At 40.1% G+C, this 19,505-nt stretch overlaps 1 protein-coding gene across 11 annotated transcripts in view; it reads left to right on the top strand.

The window, feature by feature from the left end:
- NT5C3A (5'-nucleotidase, cytosolic IIIA) overlaps positions 1–19,505 on the top strand; it is a 42,883-nt gene that overhangs the window by 22,667 nt on the left and 711 nt on the right. For 3 of the 11 annotated variants that reach the window (XM_051852753.3, XM_051852754.3, NM_001089315.1), the window contains 8 exon segments: positions 1,305–1,359; positions 9,972–10,070; positions 11,170–11,239; positions 12,742–12,788; positions 13,623–13,708; positions 14,740–14,829; positions 16,698–16,860; positions 18,797–18,997. In XM_051852753.3, coding sequence (XP_051708713.2) covers positions 1,324–1,359; positions 9,972–10,070; positions 11,170–11,239; positions 12,742–12,788; positions 13,623–13,708; positions 14,740–14,829; positions 16,698–16,860; positions 18,797–18,997 — 792 coding nt within the window. In that variant the 5' untranslated portion in view covers positions 1,305–1,323. 11 annotated transcript variants of the gene reach the window in all.

Here is a 19,505-nt window from a genome sequence, read left to right as displayed (position 1 = left end):
GTGTTTTTATTTAAACAGTACCATTTGAAAAAGTCTTGACCCCCTTTCTAACTTTAAACATCAGAGAAAATGTGTTAACATTTAGTATTTATGCTTTGATTTCTGTAAATGAAGAAGCAGACTGCTACACATCTATGATTTTCTTAAAGATGACTTTGGTAGAAAGAAGTTAGATCAAGGAAAATTACTTAAATTTGATCATAAGTATCTAAAGACTACTAACCCCTAAACTGCCATTATAATAACATTTTGTGGGTAGTGATCAAATGTTTTAGAAAAAAATATATCCATATATACTTCTGCAGATACATTGATTTTCAGATGTGAGAGATTGCAAGTATCATCTTACTATTCGGAAAAACTATATTCAACTTTAAGACACCATCAATTATGAGACCATCTGAGAGAGGGGAGAAAAAGACATCACACAATTGCATGTACTGAAAATAGAAGGCAGAAGAGGCTATAGTTAGAATCTGAGGAAATTTTGTATATCTGCTATAATACCTTTTAATTATCAAGAGCACAGATTTGATGTCTACTTCTGTTATTACAGTTTAAGGGAGTCAAGACTTTTCCCTCTTCACTTAAGTTGCCCTTCTAAAATAGTTCTTTGATTAGAAATTTTTAGTTATCCAGAATAAAGTAAAAGTGAAGTCTGTATAGAACAAAAATAAATTAGTTATTTTCCTAAGATCTATACCATAAAAGAAGAAATTTAAATAATAATGAAGAATGTTTTAAAAACTGCTTCTTTTAGTGTAGTGAATAGATACATATAAATTTCACCAAAGCCCTAAAACTGGTTATTCATTTAAGAAGCATTGTCACATGCTTATTTTGTGCCAGACATTATGACGGATTCAAATACAACTCAGATAATAGCATATCACAAAATTAAAGATTTTAATATAAGAAAATTGGACTTACATATTTCTCTTTTGTTCTATTCATATATTCCTACATTAACTCAGTAGGAACAGCACATACTTTTCCAACACTGTTGATACAATATTCTTGGAATAAAGCTTATGCTCTATTCATATCTTGTTAACACCATGTAAGCTCTTACAGGAGAGCTTCAAATTCTCCATAGAAAATTTAACTCAGAGCTTTGCTGGATAGAGAAAACCTTTGCTGAGCTTCTTAGAAATGAAAGGATGCCTGTAATAACTTGGTATTTAAGTCATACCAAAATTACCACATTAGTATGTCATTAGCATACAAGAAGAGCCAGAGATTTAAGTATGTCACATGTACCCTTTTTTCTCTTTTTTGCTGTGACATCACCTGGGAAAATCCAGAAGATTGGATAACCAAGAAATGACTAATCAAGAGACTGCTGTACATGTGAAAATGGTGGGTATTTGAATATTCCCATTTACATTTATTAATGGTGAATGTTCACCACTTTTACCTCTGTCTCTACATCATTATGGAACTGAAACTGCAGATCTCTCTTCACAATGCTTGACATACAATAGAACCTCAAATATTTGTTGAATTTATTTTCAAGTTACCTGTGCTTTAGAGTGCTTCTTAGCATATGAAATGGCTACCCTCTTCCTCAACATACTTAAACCATACAATCTGAAATATTTTATCTTATGCTCCTGATTTAAACTGACAGGCATTCAAATTAAAAACAGACTCTTGCATAAATAGTAGAGTTCATTGTGTTATGTACACTAGGATGAGTTAGGAAAGATAAAGACTTTGGAGTCAGAACTGGCTTCAGATCTCAACTTATTCCTTAGTAGCTAAATGTCCTTGAACAGTGGCTGTCAGTTACCATTTAAAATGAGTATGATTCCTCCAATCTCATGTTGTTCTCATTCATGTTTAATGGGAAAGTACATAAACTTCTTGGTAATACTTAATAAGTTCTGAGTAAATGTTAATCTCCTGTATATGATGGAAGTTTAAAAAGGTTGTGGAGTAGGGGGACATTTGCTGTAGAAGTTAGATGCTGCTTGAGATGCCTGCATCCCATATCAGAATGGCTGGTTGTGAGTTCCAGCTCCACTTCAGATTCCATCTTCCTGTTAATGCAGACCCTGGGAGGCAGCGAGTGATAGTACAATTATTCCACCAACATGGGAGACCTGGATGGAGTATTGAGCACCTAGCTTTGGACCGGCCCTGACCTAGGTGTTAAGTATTGAGGAGTGAACAGACACAGAATATCTCTGTGACTCTCTGCCTTTCAAATAAATGGAAATGAAATTTAAAACAAATTTAAAGATTGTGGGAAAATAGAATTAAAAGATAAGTTTATTTTGGCACAAAAAAATTTTGAAACCCAGGCATAACTTTTCACAATACAATCCTTGTGTGTATTGTTTTCAAACATTTTTAAACCATAATTAACTTTTAATTCCAATTTCCATAAACTTTTTGAAGTGCACTTCGAATATTTTAACCATGTATATAGTATATTTATTCATACATGTGGGGTAAATTACATCTGTTCTCTGTATTTACAATTGTGGGCTCCTAAAAATGACAGTTTCAAGTCTTTTTAAAAGAAAACAACTGCTCCCATGATCTGTTTCTTTTCTTTTTGTTACTGTTCTTCTTTTGCTCTCCTTTTTGTTTTTTTTTTTTTTCATCCTTCTCTTTGTCTTTCTTTTTCTGCTTGAGCCTGTAAATTAGAACTTAGCAAGCAAACAACTTTCTGTCACACTTACTAAATCTCTTGTTAAACTTACCTTCCCCCACCAGTATACAATTGAAGGTAAAGTTGACTCAAAGTGATGTGAAGTCATCATTTTGATTATTGTTATTAAGTTGGATCACAGGAAATTGTTTTTACATATCATATTTAGTCCAATATGGCCAGCTTTTATATTTTAGTTTTATTTATTCATTTGAGAGGCAAAGAGATGGAGATAGAGCTGTCATCTGCTACTTCATTTTCCAAATGGCCACAGCCACCAGGGCTGGGTCATGTGGGTGGCAGGAACCCAACTAACTACTTGAGCCATCACTGTTGCCTCCCCAGGTGTCATTTATAGGAAGCTGGAATCAGGATTTGTAACCAAGAATAAACCTAGGCACTCCAGGGTGGGACATGAGCATCTGAAGAGCCAGGTCAAATACTTACTCCCGAAGATTGCCAGTTTCATGTGGTTCAACATAACATGGACATAATCTTTGCATACATTGCATGGTTGTCATTTCAATCATTGGGTTGAGCATATATAGCTGATTCACAGATTTAAACTAATCTAAAACATATTTTCTTGTTTGAGCTGATTTTTTTTTTATTTGACAGGTAGAGTCATAGAGAGAGAGACAGAGAGAAAGGTCTTCCTTCTGTTGGTTCACTCCCCAAATGGCCGCTACAACCACCGCTGCACCCATGCGAAGCCAGGAGCCAGGTGCTTCCTCCTGGTCTCCCATGCGGGTGCAGGGGCCCAAGCACTTGGGCCATCCTCCACTGCCCCCCTGGGCCACAGGAGAGAACTGGACTGGAAGAGGAGCAACCGGGACTAGAACCAGCACCCACATGGGATGCTGTTGCTGCAGGTGGAGGATTAACCAAGTGAGCCATGGTGCCGGCCCCTGAGCTAATTTTTTTTAAACTAAAACAGGGAAATATTATAAATTTGTTGTTACTGGGAGTTAGAACCATTTAGCATGTGCTTCCTTCTAGAAGCAAATAGCAGTAGACACAACCTACAATTGTTTAGACTGAAAGAAAACAAACTGAAAGATAGTTACGGGGTTTTGATTTTCCTTTTTTACCTTGAGTTTCCTTTCTTTAAAAAAAAAGAATTATTTATTTATTTGAAAGAGTTACAGAGAAGGAGAAAGAAAGAGAAATTTTCATCTGCTGGTTTACTCCCCAATATGCCATAATGGCATAATGGCAGCCAGGAGCCTATAACTCTGGGTCTCCCACGTGGATGCAGGGGCCCAAGTGCTTGGGCCATCTTCATCTTCTTTCCCAGGAGCATTATCAAGGAGATGGATTGGCAGTAGAACAGACAGCAGCTTAACCAGCTGCACCACGCGTTGGCTCTTGAGTTTCCTTTTCTAAAAATGTTGATCTCTGTGTTTTATGTTGAGGACTCCTTAGGATGTTATTCTTAATTTTATATGACCTGGCTCCAAACAGGTCCTTCACAGAATGTGAACACACTTAAATTCCAGACAAACAGAGCTGTTTCTGTTTTTCCCACGTTAGACCCTGCGCTTGGACTCTTCCCCAATTTCCCAATTTTTTTTTTTTTTTTTTTTTTTTTTTTTACAGGCAGAGTGGACAGTGAGAGAGAGAGACAGAGAGAAAGGTCTTCCTTTGCCGTTGGTTCACCCTCCAATGGCTGCTGCGGCCGGCGCACTGCGCTGATCCGATGGCAGGAGCCAGGTGCTTCTCCTGGTCTCCCATGCGGGTGCAGGGCCCAAGTACTTGGCCATCCTCCACTGCACTCCCTGGCCACAGCAGAGAGCTGGCCTGGAAGAGGGGCAACTGGGACAGAATCCGGCGCCCCGCCCAGGACTAGAACCCAGTGTGCCGGTGCCGCAAGGTGGAGGATTAGCCTAGTGAGCCGTGGCGCCGGCTCCAATTTCCCCAATTTCCAAATGCTGTGTCTCTTCCAAAGCCTAGCTCAGATGGCTCTTCCTCCATTAGCTCCAGTAGAAGTAATCTGTTTCTTCTGTTCCTGGTCCTCTTCATATTTTAACTCTACATCTTGGCAATGTATTACTTATTTGGGTTCCCATATTGCAATGCACATCAGAGAGTATGCACTTTGAGTGTGTGTATCTCTTACAGAGCTACTTAATGCTGTGCCTTACTCCTAATGACTAAATATGGTGATTGACTGAATAAAAGAATTTGGCCCATGCTGCCTTAATGTGGAGACAGGCCAAATATGTGGTAGGCAGGGGATCTGGTTATCAGTAATAATTTAATAATGCAAAAGTTCCTAATAAACTATGAAATCATCTCTGTGTGGATATTTGTAATAGCCTGAATAGATGGCTTTAAAGCTATAACCTTTTTTTTTTTTCTAAATAAGTGAAGTTTTTTATTATTGTTTTTCAAATTTACTTGAAAGGCAGAAAGCGATCTCCCATCTGCTGGTTCACTCCCCAAATGTCTGCAAAGGCTAGGGTTGGGCCAGGCCAAATTTAGGTCAATTTAGGTCTTCTATGTGGGTGACAGGGACCCAGGTACTTGAGCCATCACCTTCTGCCTTCCAGGGTACACATTAACAGGTAGCTGGATCTAAAATGGAACTAGGACTTGAAACCAGACATGCAATACAGGAGGCAGGCATCCCAAGCAGTGTCTTAACTGCTATACCCAAGACTCATGTTTAGTTTTACTGTAGTACCCACACCTTGGTACCAGTACAGTATTTAAGGTTTTTTTTGCCTGTACCAAATGTGAAAAATAGAAGATATATCCCTGAAAATATCTGACTGAGATTCTTTTTTTTTTTTAAGATTTATTTTATTTATTTGAAAGACAGTTACAGAGAGAGGTAGAGACAGAGAGGTCTTCCATCCACTGGTTCACTCCCCAGATGGCCGCAATGACCGGAGCTGCACCGATCCAAAGCCAGGAGCCAGGAACTTCTTCCAGGTCTCCCACGTGGGTGCAGGGGCCTGAGGTTTTGAGCCATCTTCTACTGCTATCCTAGGCCACAGCAGAGAGCTGGATTAGAAGAGGAGCAGCTGGGACTAGAACCAGTGCCCATATGGGATACCGGAGCTTCAGGCCAGGGTTTTAACTCGCTGCGTCACAGCGCCAGCCCTCCTGACTGAGATTCTTAAATGATTTAAACTAATGTTATATGGATCATTTCCAGAAAATGCAGAATAATATTAAGGTAATTAAAAACAAAGATGAGGGACCAGCTGGGAGGCAGCAGATGATGGCCCAAGTCCTTGGGCCTCTACCATCCACACGGGAGATCCAGATGGAGTTCCAGGCCTCTGGCTTCAGCCTGGCCCAGCCCTATCCATCATAGCCATTTGGGGAATGAAGCAATGGATGGAAGATCTCCCTCTCTGTCACAGTGCCTTTCAAATACCTAAAATAAACCTTTTTTTGAAAAAATAATTCTTTATAAAAAGAATACATGTGTATATTATTTAAGTCAAAATTTAATGTTATATTTTTTAAATATAAATATGATTAAACTTTGAAGTTGTCATAATCTTATCCTGGTGATTAGGATAATAATTAGTCTGAGACATTATTGATTGGCAATATTAACACAGAAATTTGGTGGCTGTATCATGAAGATACTCATTTTTATCTTATCCCAATGTATCGACATGATAATATCAGATAATCTAATATTGCTATTGAGTTGTGAATAAAATGACATACTTTTGAAATCACCTTCTTTAGAAATTTTTGCTTTTTGGATGTGGGTGTAGGTTAATGAGTTCATCTGTGCAAACAAAATACATTAAACATCAGTCAGAATAAAGTATTTTAGGTCTTAATCATCTTTCATGAGGATTTAGATTAGGCTCCATTCGACTAACACACCCTGACTCTTTTTTTTATTCTTTTTATTATTTAATAAATGTGAATTTACAAAGTACAACTTTTGTATTGTTGTGGCTTCCCCCGCCACCTCCCTCCCTCCCTCCGCGGCCCTCCCCTCTCCCACTCCCTCTCCCATCCCGCCCTTCATCGAGTTTCGTTTTCAATTACCTTCATACACAGATCAACTTAGTATACACTAAGCAAGGATTTCAACAGGCTGCCCTCACACACCCTGACTCTTGTCAGAAAGGCTTTACTCCTTGCCTAACAGCTTACATGAAGGCCTTCTAAAATGTTTGTTTTCATTTTACCTCAAATGATGAAAATTTTTAGACCCTTATTTATTTTCTATAAAATTATATCATCAGATCAAAAAGTTTTCAGATAATTCAAAATAGTTTATCCTTTCAACTTGAAGTATTATTCTGTGTGCCACCAAACCAGGTCTTCTTTTGTCCAAGAGGAACCCGGACAGAAGGAGCTAACAGAAGGATGTGCTGTGTCTCATCACTCTCCTGCCCTGTGCTTCTCAGTGTTTTGATGCTCCTTGACATGATTCATAGAAACATCTTTGTTTCTGTTTTGTAGCTGCATTTTAACATAGCTGAGGAACATGACCCATCTCCTGTGTTCCTGAGAAGTATCTCTCATGGACTTCCCTGACACTGTGTGTGTGTGTGTGTGTGTGTGTGTAAGGAGAGAAGTGTACAACTCCATATAATGATCATTCTTGTGTTTCTCAGACTTCTTCCTCTACCTGTTGTGATGGTACACACAACATGTGTTATCTTCCGTGTGTTATCAGTTATTTCACTCCAGTGCTGTTTGGGTGTTCACCACTTATTTACCTGAAAACAAACAGTTGCATGCTTCCAAGAAGTAGGGCTACCAGTGCCTCCAGCCGCTTGTTCTCTTTATTCCACAGTGGTTTCGAATAAACCAGTCTTCTTGTTGGCCTAGTAGAAGCCAGCCTGTTTTGAAGTGGTCTTGATGCTGTTTTCTTGTCCATTATCTGAAACTTGAGAGTGTAATTTACTCTTGGTGGAAACAGTTGGTGACATACATCCTATGTTTTTTTTCACAATAATGGGTTAGTTACTGAATCAGGCATATGCTGATTGCTATGTATCTGCCAATTAAGGCTTGAGGCGAGAACAAAATTTACTTGTCAGATGAACCAACTCCATTTCCTTCTACTTTTGGTAGGTTAGAAAGAAGAAAAAACGCTTACCATTAAATCGTTGTACAAACATAAAATCTTCATAAACCAGTCTGGTAACAGCCTAAGCCTAGGTGGTCTAATATTTTTTGTAGATCTCTTAATTTTAATTTTTTTTTTAATTTTTTTTTTTTTTTTTTTTTGACAGGCAGAGTGGACAGTGAGAGAGAGAGACAGAGAGAAAGGTCTTCCTTTGCCGTTGGTTCACCCTCCAATGGCCGCCGCGGCCGGCGCGCTGCGGCCGGCGCACCGCGCTGATCCGATGGCAGGAGCCAGGAGCCAGGTGCTTTTCCTGGTCTCCCATGGGGTGCAGGGCCCAAGCACCTGGGCCATCCTCCACTGCACTCCCTGGCCACAGCAGAGGGCTGGCCTGGAAGAGGGGCAACCGGGACAGAATCCGGCGCCCCAACCGGGACTAGAACCCGGTGTGCCGGCGCCGCTAGGCGGAGGATTAGCCTAGTGAGCCGCGGCGCCGGCCCTGTAGATCTCTTAATTTTAAAGATATTTATCTTAAAATGTAAGCCAATTACATTGAATAAGTTATTTGGGATATAATACAGTAAAGAGAAACAAAGATCTTAAAGCAACTTTTTTTTTTTTTTTTTTTTTTTTTTTACAGGCAGAGTGGACAGTGAGATAGAGAGAGACAGAGAGAAAGGTCTTCCTTTTGCCGTTGGTGTTCACCCCCCAATGGCCACTGCGGCCGGCGCACTGCACTGATCCGAAGCCAGGAGCCAGGTGCTTCCCTTGGTCTCCCATCCGAGTGCAGGGCCCAAGCACTTGGGCCATCCTGCACTGCACTCCTGGACCACAGCAGAGAGCTGGACTGGAAGAGGAGCAACCGGGACAGAATCCGGCGCCCCAGCCGGGACTAGAACCCGGTGTGCCAGTGCCGCAGGCAGAGGATTAGCCTATTGAGCCGCGGCGCCGGCCAAAGCAACTTTTCAACATATTAAATATTTCAATTATTTAAATATTTAAATCAAAATATTTAAATGTTTATTTAAATAAATTAAATATATTAAATATTAAGCTGGTGCCGCGGCTCAGTAGGCTACTCCTCCGCCTAGTGGTGCCGGCACACCAGGTTCTAGTCCCGGTCGGAGCGCCGGATTCTTTCCCGGTTGTCCCTCTTCCGGGCCAGCTTTCTTCTATGTCCTGGGAGTGCAGTGGAGGATGGCCCAAGTCCTTGGGTCCTGCACCCACATGGGAGACCAAGAGAAGCACTTGGCTCCTGCCTTTGGATCAGGATCAACGCGATGCGCCAGCCGCGGCGGCCATTGGAGGGTGAACCAACCACAAAAAGGAAGACCTTTCTCTCTGTCTCTCTTTCTCACTGTCCACTCTGCCTGTCAAAAAAAAAAAAAAAAAAAAAAAAAAAGTTCTCTGTTCAATTTTGGGATTTTATTTTGATTAATGAATCCTGTTTGAAAGCATGTCATAATGATATATATGTATAATAATGTTAATTTGGAAAGGCCAGGTGCAAAAGTATATAATGAGAATGACTTAAAACTATTTGCATATTCATGTATATTTGTAATCAGAGAAATGGACTAATGGAAAAGAAATGAAAATGTTTACTTGTTTGTCTTTGATGGGTAGAACTCCAGGCAGTTTTCTTTTTTTATGTTCTATTATTTCTGTAAGTAAGCATCATTTTTTAAATTTTTTTAGATTAATTTATTTGAAAAGTGGCATTACAGAGAGGGACAGAGAAATCTTTGCTCCACTGCTTCACTTCCCAAATGGCCTCGGTGGCCAGGCCAGGGCTAAACAGAAGCCAGGAACCTGGAACTCCTTCTGGGTGACCCACATGGATGGCAGGGGTCCAAGCACCTGGGCCATCTTCCTCACTTTTCTAGGCCATTAGCAGAGAGTTGGATCAGAAGTCAGCAACCAGGACTCGAACCTATGCTCATATGGGATTCCAGCATCACAGGCAGCAACCTACCCCATTGAGCCCCAGTACTGGCCCCAAACATTACTTTTATAATCAGAAGTTACACTCTTATACAGTGAATGAATCACAAATGTAGTTTCATCTTTGTCTCTGGTGGAAACTACTGATGTACTTTGAAATATTTATATGTGTAAATGGTCATTTTTATACTGGCTTGCTTTTAAAAAATAATGTTTCAGTATTTTTGTTATCTTTAAATGATACAAGCATATGTTCAGTATCAAGGGAACTTGAGGAAAGAGACTTAAAAATACTAATTTCTTTTTGCTTTCAAGATGCCTGAATTCCAGAAAGATTCAGTTCGCATCAAGAATCCTGAAAGAGTAGAAGAAATTATTTGTGGTCTTATCAAAGGAGGAGCTGCCAAACTTCAGGTGAATAAGTGCCACCAGGTCTTTATTGTCAACCTTTTTTTTTTTAAAGATTTATTTATTTATTAATTTGAAAGAGTTACAGAGAGAGCCAGTGAGATCTTCCATCTGCTGGTTCATTCCCCATATGGTCGCAATAGCCAGCACTGGGCCAGGCCAACGCCAGGAGAGCCAGGAGCTTCTTCTGAGTCTCCCACATCAGCGGCAGAAGCCCAGACACTTAGGCAATCTTTTGCTGCTTTTCCCAGGCCATTGGCAGGGAGCTAGATCGGAAGTGGAGCATCCAGGACTTGAACAGTGCCAACATGGGTTGTTGGTGTGCAGACCGCAGCTTTACTCACTACGCCATTACACTACAACGCCAACTCCCCCCACCTTTAATTTTTACAGTTCAAGGAAACTCACTCATCTTCTGTTTTGATAAAATCTAATAATAATACTTAGAAGTACAGTTTCAAGTTCTTCCATATTTGAATTTAGTAAATAATAATTGTTTGAATTAAAATGTAACCTTATTAAAGAATAATTGAGTTAAAATAATTCTTTTTTAAGGAACATTTTAAATGTAAATTAAACCAACAAGCTGCATAATAAAGAAATCATTCCTTTTGTTAAACACTTGTGAAAAAATAGTATTTTAATTCACTCTCTTGAGCTGGCAGACTGTTTTACGTAGTCGTTCATACATTGGTATATTATATTAAATAAGCAACTCAAAGCCAGCATAAAGCAGTGTCACTAACAAATAGCTTCATATAATTAAATTGCTTCCGCTGTACTTTTGTACATTGACCAAGTTGGCTGAAATTATGTAATGCCTTATCTCTAGAGAGAATAACCACGTCACCTGCAATTGTGAATTCCCATATGGATTACTCAGGTTTTATTTGGTGACGTTAGAGCACTTAAGATAGCACCTTTTGGTTAAGGTCATGTCCAGGACCTTTTATATGAGCAGCATTGGGATGATGACCTACAGTAGGGATAAGGGACTAAGCACAATGCTGTGCCCAGAGAGCTCACAGTATGCATTTGCATAGCACACACAAATTGTCGCCATTGTGGCTGTGTTTACATAATGTCTTTCTCCCTTTTCTTACAGATAATAACTGACTTTGATATGACACTAAGTAGATTTTCTTACAAAGGGAAAAGATGCCCAACCTGTCATAGTAAGTGTGATATTTTTAAAGAAATTCATGAAACTAAAATTAAAGTATTTTAAGATCCTTTTATTTGTATAACCTGTAAGATGTCTGGGTTTTTAAAATTCTTTTGGGGCCGGCGCCACGGCTCACTAGGCTAATCCTCCACCTTGCGGTGCCGGCACACCGGGTTCTAGTCCCGGTCGGGGTACCGGATTCTGTGCCGGTTGCCCCTCTTCCAGGCCAGCTCTCTGCTGTGGCCCGGGAGTGCAGTGGAGGATGGCCCAAGTGCTTGGGCCCTGCACCCGCATGGGAGACCAGGAGAAGCACCTGGCTCCTGCCTTCGGATCAGCGTGGTGCGCCGGCCACAGCGGCCATTGGAGGGTGAACCAACGGCAAAGGAAGACCTTTCTCTCTGTCTCTCTTACTGTCCACTCTGCCTGTCAAAAAAAAATTTTTTTTTTGGGATATGGAAAGTGTGGGAATCTGCTTTTTCTTACTATATTTTGAGGATTTATTTTTCCACGTGTCACATATTTGGCTGTTTCATGGATAGTTCTGGTAGTGAAGAGAATGGAGACTTCTGAACTATTTATTACCAAATGTATGTTCATTAGTCAGGAGATATTTAAGTGAGTTTTAAACTTTGGGTTAATCTAAAGAAAAAAACTATCAAATAATCTGTTTTCTAGGAAAATTGCCAGTTTATTTTTATTTCGTTGAAAGGCAGATTTTTGGGGCAGTGGGCCAGGGGAGGAACACAGAAAGAGAAAGAGAGAGAGATCTTCCATCCACTGGTTCACTCCTCAAATGGGCAAAATGGCCAGGACTGGATCAGACTGTACCCAGGAACCAGGAGCTGTCTCTGGGACTGCCATGTGGGTGCAGGGGTCCACACACGTGGGCCATCTTCTACTTCTTTACCAGACACATATTAGCAGGGAGCTGGATTGGAAGTAAGCAGCCAGGACTTGAACCAGCACTCATATGAGATGCTGGCAGCACACGTGGCAGCTTAACTCACTATGCCACACTGGCCCCAGATTGCTAAATTTTTGTGTCATGTGTATAAATTAAAAGTAAGCTATTGGGGCTGGCATTGTGGTGCAGTGGGTTAAGCCACTACCTGCAATGCTGGCATCTCATATGAGCAGAGGTTCAAGCTGGCACTTTTGATCCAGCTCCCTGCTAATGCACCTGGGAAACCAGTGGAAGATAACCCAAGTATGTATTTCTTGCACCTATTTTATTAAAAAGGGAGGTGAAAATGTCAAGCCAGCGTATAATTCACAGTATGTGAAAACACTGAATTGTCTAGCTCAGTGGACTAAGTGAGCAAATGCTACATCTCAGATTTTGAAGCCATTAGCTTCTCTAGCAATGCCATGTGAGTGAAATCACTGAGACTACACGTTGTATCAGCTATGCTAGTTGACATGTTACTTAAAAGGAGAGTAACAAGTTGCTCATGGTAGTGATAGGAATAATCACGGTATTTCATTTGCTGTTTTTTTTCTTTCTCTCTCTAGATGTCATTGATAACTGTAAGCTGGTTACAGATGAATGTCAGAAAAAGGTAAGCACTGACACTCATCCCAGTCACAGATTTTATTAGACTTTTTTATCTGAGAATTTCTTCAGGATCATTCACATAAACAAGAATGCAAAGTGCATATAATCATGCCTGGCACAGAGTTAGCACTCAGTAAACATTCTGTCCTTTTCCTCCCTGAGAACTTTCCATAGCTGTGATCTCTGTAGACCTGTGGGACTCTTGGATTGACACCTGTGCACCTCCTCACCCCGGCCCAACACTTGAATAATACAAGGGCAATTGTTGCTGCCTCCCCCCCCACCCCCGAATTTTCTCCAGCAAAGTTTGCAGTAGATGCTTTGTAAATATTTGTCCAGTGAAATTTTTTAAAAAAGAAAAATAGTAACTTTTGAACAACAAAACTTATGTAAAGTAGTTACCAATATATTGTTATTTCCTTACATTAACTGGAGAATTATTTTTAAAATACTTAGATTTTATAGTTTGTGCTCTCTTAAATTGATCAGGAAATTGCTTCAGTATTTTGGTCGAGTTAGTGTCTGTGTATAGCTTAACAAAGACTCAAACTGTGAATCAAATTTAATACTTTTATATGAAAATTAAAGCTTTACTGTAGTGATAATTTGATTACTGCTTTCACTAAATTGCTTACCTGAAAGTGTTTTATGAAACAAAGATAACTTTTTGCATTTACATTTAGTTACACATAAACTAAGATCAACAACGATCTCTTCAATTTTAATCTTTACCTATAAAGCAGCTTATAGAGAATACTCGTTTACATTGTTCTGCTTTCTATAAACCTAAGCAGATCAATCTGCAATTGTCATGATTAAATTACTCATTTCTTTCTAGCTGATGCAACTAAGGGAACAATATTATCCTATTGAAGTTGATCCGATTCTTACTGTGGAAGAAAAGTACCCTTATATGGTAGAATGGTAAGTGTGTATTGAGTGGTGGGAGAATTAGAAAGCTAATCAAACATTATAGTTACCACTGATGGTTTATTTTTTCCCAGTATTATATACAAATAGAGTCATAAGTTAAGACAATGAATTCAATGTAACAGAATTTCTAACACTCTAGAATCTGTTTTAGTTTATTCAAGATGAAGTTCAGTGAGATTAAGTTAAAAATCCTGCACTGTAGTTAAAAATAAAGAACTTAGGGTCTAGAGTCTGAGCTTACTTGGACCTAAGCAGATGACATGGTTACCAGGATATACACTTGTGGTGTTTGTTGCATTAATCAAAATGCAGTTTTCCAAGAAGGCCACACTGGCAATGGAGTAACATCCCTGGGAGATTGAGTTCACTGGCCTGATAGAAACTGACGCAGAGAGGAGAGGCATTTGGGAATATTGTGGGGGGATTTTTTAGGTGAAAAGTCAGGTTATTTAGGGGAAAGGGGTTGCTGATTGCATAGTTGTAAAGGTGAGAGATTTTCAAGACCCATTATACTGAGATGCTGTGATTACACATATTTTTATATAATTATAAAGCAAGTTAATCTGAATACGACACGTTACATACCAAGGACTTTCTCTGTTGCTCACTAAGCAGCCTCTGCTGTACTTAGACATGTCATGAAAATGCAAACTACAGACAGATGGAAATAATGGTTTCATATTAATTCTTACTGCAGTCAGAGAAATGTTTATGTCTCCTTAGCTCGCATTGAATTCTTACTTGTAGACTGAAGGGAGGCTTAACAGCCGTTTCCTTTCATTACCTTGTTAACATTTTTACGCAAAGCCTGAGTTTGGGAGCACTGTGAAATGCAGTAAGAACATGCGCATCCCATCTCGAGATGCATGGGGTATATGTTCTTATGTAAGTGGTAAAGTTTAAACCAAATGTGACGAAAGAAACTCATTTTCTCACTCTAAAGAATGTTTTATAATAATGATAATAGTTTTGGTATGTTTTAATGGATATTCTTTTCCCCCCTCTGTGGTCATAAATTCCAGGTATACTAAATCCCATGGTTTGCTTGTTGAACAAGGTATACCAAAAGGTAAACTTAAAGAAATTGTGGCAGAATCTGATGTTATGCTTAAGTAAGTTTCTAGTTTTTGTTGTTATTTTCTACCGAATTGAATTATTATTATTATATATGCATTCAGTTTTGTGTTTTTAGCTGTAATAATATTGTATATCCAAAATATACCACCTGTCAGAAAATGGATAGCGGTGAGATAAAAATTTAGAATGACATGGTAGGTCTTGGTGTAGACAGTAAGAGCTGTATGAGAGTTAAGTACCAATTTATATTTCTTTTCTCCAGATTAATTTCAAGAGTAACTTAATTTATGAAATCAAAGCCATTTGGAAATTTTTTAGCAAAATACTTTTGAATTTTTTATTAATTTTTATTATTTATTAGTTTTTATTTTTATTATTATTTTTATTTTATTTTTGTAGGGAGAGAGTGATAGAGACAGAGCTTTTCTATTTGCTGGGCCACTCCCCACGTACATAGCTGGTGCTGGGCCAGGCTGAAGCCAGAAGTCGAAAACTCATTCTGGGTCTCCCTTGTGGGAGGAAGGGAACCAGCTACTTCAGCCATTACCTGCGCCTCCCAGAGAAGGCATCAGCAAGGGCGCAGGGCCAGGACCTGAACCTACGCACACTGTTACGGGGTGTGGGTGTCACAAGTGGCATCTTAACTGCTGTGCTAGACTCCCACCTGCAAAATACTTCTGAAAGACATCAGATATGAGTGCTTATAATCAACTTGAAGAGGTTTTAGTCCAGTGCCTTACTTCTAAATCTGCATGAATCTACATTTTGAAATCTCAAACTTCGAAAACTATTTCTAGGAAAAATGAATATGTTTTAATTCATACTTACAATATTTATAATGTATGAATTATAAGAGCTTTAATCTTAAGTTCAGTACTACTTATTAGCTCTTTTTTTTTTTTTTTTTTTTTTTTTTTTTTTTTTTTTGACAGGCAGAGTGGACAGTGAGAGAGAGAGACAGAGAGAGAAAGGTCTTCCTTTTGCCGTTGGTTCACCCTCCAATGGCCGCCGCTGCAGCCGGCGCACCGCGCTGATCCTGGCAGGAGCCAGGAGACAGGTGCTTTTCCTGGTCTCCCATGGGGTGCAGGGCCCAAGCACCTGGGCCATCCTCCACTGCACTCCCTGGCCATAGCAGAGAGCTGGCCTGGAAGAGGGGCAACCGGGACAGAATCCGGCGCCCCAACCGGGACTAGAACCCGGTGTGCCGGCGCCGCAAGGTGGAGGATTAGCCTATTGAGCCACGGCGCCGGCTCTACTTATTAGCTCTTAACATTTTCAACTCATTAGGCAGATTTTTTTTTTATTCTTTTGGGTGATGATTTATTGTAAGGTGATTGCTTCTAAGGAGGAAAGCATTACATTCTCAGAAAGACTATGACTAAATATCTCATTCCTTTGTAGGCAGGAGCAGCTTTATTTAACCTATAGTCCAGGAAGAGTAAAAAGGGAAGAACAGGTTCTAAGAGCTTAGGAGGGGGAGATACCAGAAGTAAAGAGGATGCAGCCAAGTTCTGGCTGTTCTGCTCTTCCAAGCACCGGGGGAGTAGACGAGCAGGATGGCAGGCAAGTGGTCTCTCAGCTCACCCTGAACAGGCTTTCCCAGAAGTGCTTTAATCATTGAGTTTAGGTGGTGTGAGTTGTAAACCCTAGGCTTATATCCATGTTCTTTATGATTCTAAAAACATCCCAAGTTTGCACTGTTAGAACTGATTAAAATGAAGATTTAACTGTTGTTTAAGTACCATCTTAGATAATCAGGAACAGCCCTTTTGGTTAGTATTTTGACACAAGAATATCAGTGAGTCATAGAATTAGGTAAAAATATTTTGGTTTTTTTTTTTACTTGTAAATTTAAAGGAGAAAAAGCTTATTCTTTAACAATATTTGTTCTTCCATCTTGCAGAGAAGGATATGAGGATTTCTTTGATAAGCTCCAACAACACAGTATTCCTGTGTTCATATTTTCGGCTGGTATCGGAGATGTATTAGAGGAAGTTATCCGTCAAGCTGGTGTTTATCATCCAAATGTCAAAGTCGTGTCCAACTTCATGGATTTTGATGACAACGTAAGAATATCAAATCATTCCTCAGAATTAAGTTTTAAAGTCTGAAACTAATTATGCAAATTCATTGGTTATTTGTTCTTGATGTCTATTCATTAAATTAGGTCAAGTTGATTTTTGCAGGCATCTGGGGAGTGAAGCACCAGATGGAAGGTATCTGTCTCTCTCTCTCTCTCTCTCTCTCTCTCTGTTTCTTCCCCTCTGTCACTCTGCCTGTAGAATAAATAAAGCATTTTTAAAAATTTATTATTTGAGAAAGAATGAGAGAGTATGCTCCCATCCACTGATTCACTTCCTCAATGCCTGAAATGGCCAGGGCTGAAGCTGGGAGCCAGAAATTTAATCCCTTCCTTGGGTGACAGGATCCCAGCTATGTGAGCCATTGCTGCTGCTTTCCAAGGTCTCCAGTAGCAGAAAGGAGCCAGCTCCAACAATCAAACACATACACTCCAGTGTGGGTCTCAGGTGTCTTAACTGGCATCTTAACTACTAGGCTAAATGCCCACCTGTATATCCATATGTAAAGAGTAAATATACCGGCCAGCACCACAGCTCACTAGGCTAATCCTCCGCCTTGCGGCGCTGGCACACCGGGTTCTAGTCCCGGTCGGGGCGCCGGATTCTGTCCCGGTTGCCCCTCTTCCAGGCCAGCTCTCTGCTGTGGCCCGGGAGTGCAGTGGATGATGGCCCAAGTGCTTGGGCCCTGCACCCCATGGGAGACCAGGAGAAGCACCTGGCTCCTGCCATCGGATCAGCGCGGTGCGCCGGCCACAAAAAGGAGTAAATATACCTTTGTGGTTTTGTTTGTTTGTTTGTTTGTTTGTTTTTTGACAGGCAGAGTGGACAGTGAGAGAGAGAGACAGAGAGAAAGGTCTTCCTTTGCCGTTGGTTCACCCTCCAATGGCTGCCGTGGCCGGCGCACCGCGCTGATCCGAAGGTAGGAGCCAGGTGCTTCTCCTGGTCTCCCATGGGGTGCAGGGCCCAAGCACCTGGGCCATCCTCCACTGCACTCCCTGGCCACAGCAGAGAGCTGGCCTGGGAGAGGGGCAACCGGGACAGAATCCGGCGCCCCGACCAGGACTAGAACTCGGTGTGCCAGTGCCGCAGGCAGAGGATTAGCCTATTGAGCCACGGCGCTGGCCATAAATATACCTTTGTTAAGCTTTCATTGCTAAAGCTATAGACTAATACTAAAGTTAGTAAAACTTCATTTAAAGTAATTTAATGTAGTAACTCTGAAGACAACACTCAGAGGTAGAAAAAGAGTAAATTAGAAGAATTATTTGAATAAGGTTCACAGAAGTATTCTATGAAATAAATAAAATGGAATGTTTTCATTAGGAACAGAATGAAAAGTGAAGATGGAATTTTCACCTTAGGTTTTACCATTTAAAATAGCCACTACAGGGCCCAGTGCTGTGGCGTAGTGGGTAAAGCCACTGCATGTGATACCAGCATCCCATATAGGCACTGATTCAAGTCCCAGCTGCCCCTCTTCCAATCCAGCTCTCTGCTGTGGCCTGGGAAAGCAGTAGAAGATGGTTTGGTTCAAATCCTTGGGCCCCTGCATCTGCATGGGAGACCCAGAGAAGCTCTTGGCTCCTGGCTTTAGATCAGCGCAGATCCAGCCTTTGCAGCCATTTGGGGAGTGAACCAGGGGATGGAAGATTTCTCTCTCTGCTTCTGCCTCTAACTCTCTGCCTTTCAAATCAGTAGATAAATCTTTAAAAAATAGTCACTACAGAATAATTACTTCTCTGAACCCTTTTTAACTATATGAATGTGATGGACCTCAAGGCTTTGAGATTTCTAGTATCAAAGGTAGATTTATAAGTACAATGAAATAATAGTGATATCTATTAAGAACTCCAAAATATGAAAATCCCAACAAACAGAATTTTTGAAACTTAGTATTTCAAAACATTTATATTTTTAATAGGGTATGCTGAAAGGATTTAAAGGAGAACTAATTCATGTATTTAACAAACACGATGGTGCCTTGAAGAATACAGAGTATTTTAGTCAACTAAAAGACAACAGCAACATAATTCTGCTGGGAGACTCCCAAGGAGACTTAAGAATGGCAGATGGAGTAGCCAATGTTGAACACATTCTGAAAATTGGATATCTAAATGATAGAGTAAGTACAGAGATCTATAATTTAATTTTCTTTTAAGAAGAAACCAGGATGATATTTTATAGGTAATTGTTGCCAGAGGTACCTGAGAAAGTAGTTGTTTGACCCTTTCACCTGGGTGATGATTTAAGGAGTTGATAAGCATAGATGCATGCTACAGGTTTTGTGGGAAGGGAGGGTGTACCTTCTAAAGGAGGTGCTAGATGCTGGGTAGCACTCCCTGGTCTTTAGAATCAGAAATGTCTCTAGACTTTGTCAGATGTTCCTGAGACCGAATCACCCCCATTGAGAACCACTGGACTGGAGGGAAATCATTTGAGGAGAAATGTTACCATGTGGAAAAATTTATTTCTCAATCAATGAGTGTTAAAAGTTTTAAAAATATTTTTAGGTCTCAGAGGTTTTATGAAAATGAATTTTGCCTAACACATAAAACGTAACAGTGAGATTCGTAATGAAATTATTTGCTTTTTTCTCCTTGCATGTTAATTTTATTTTTTGTCCTATTGAT

The sequence above is a fragment of the Oryctolagus cuniculus genome, chromosome 16 (genome assembly GCF_051225735.1).
Source record: "Oryctolagus cuniculus isolate XC-2025 breed Fujian yellow rabbit chromosome 16, ASM5122573v1, whole genome shotgun sequence".
NCBI classification, from domain to species: Eukaryota; Metazoa; Chordata; class Mammalia; order Lagomorpha; family Leporidae; genus Oryctolagus; species Oryctolagus cuniculus.
This window is presented reverse-complemented; position numbering and strand designations above follow the sequence as displayed.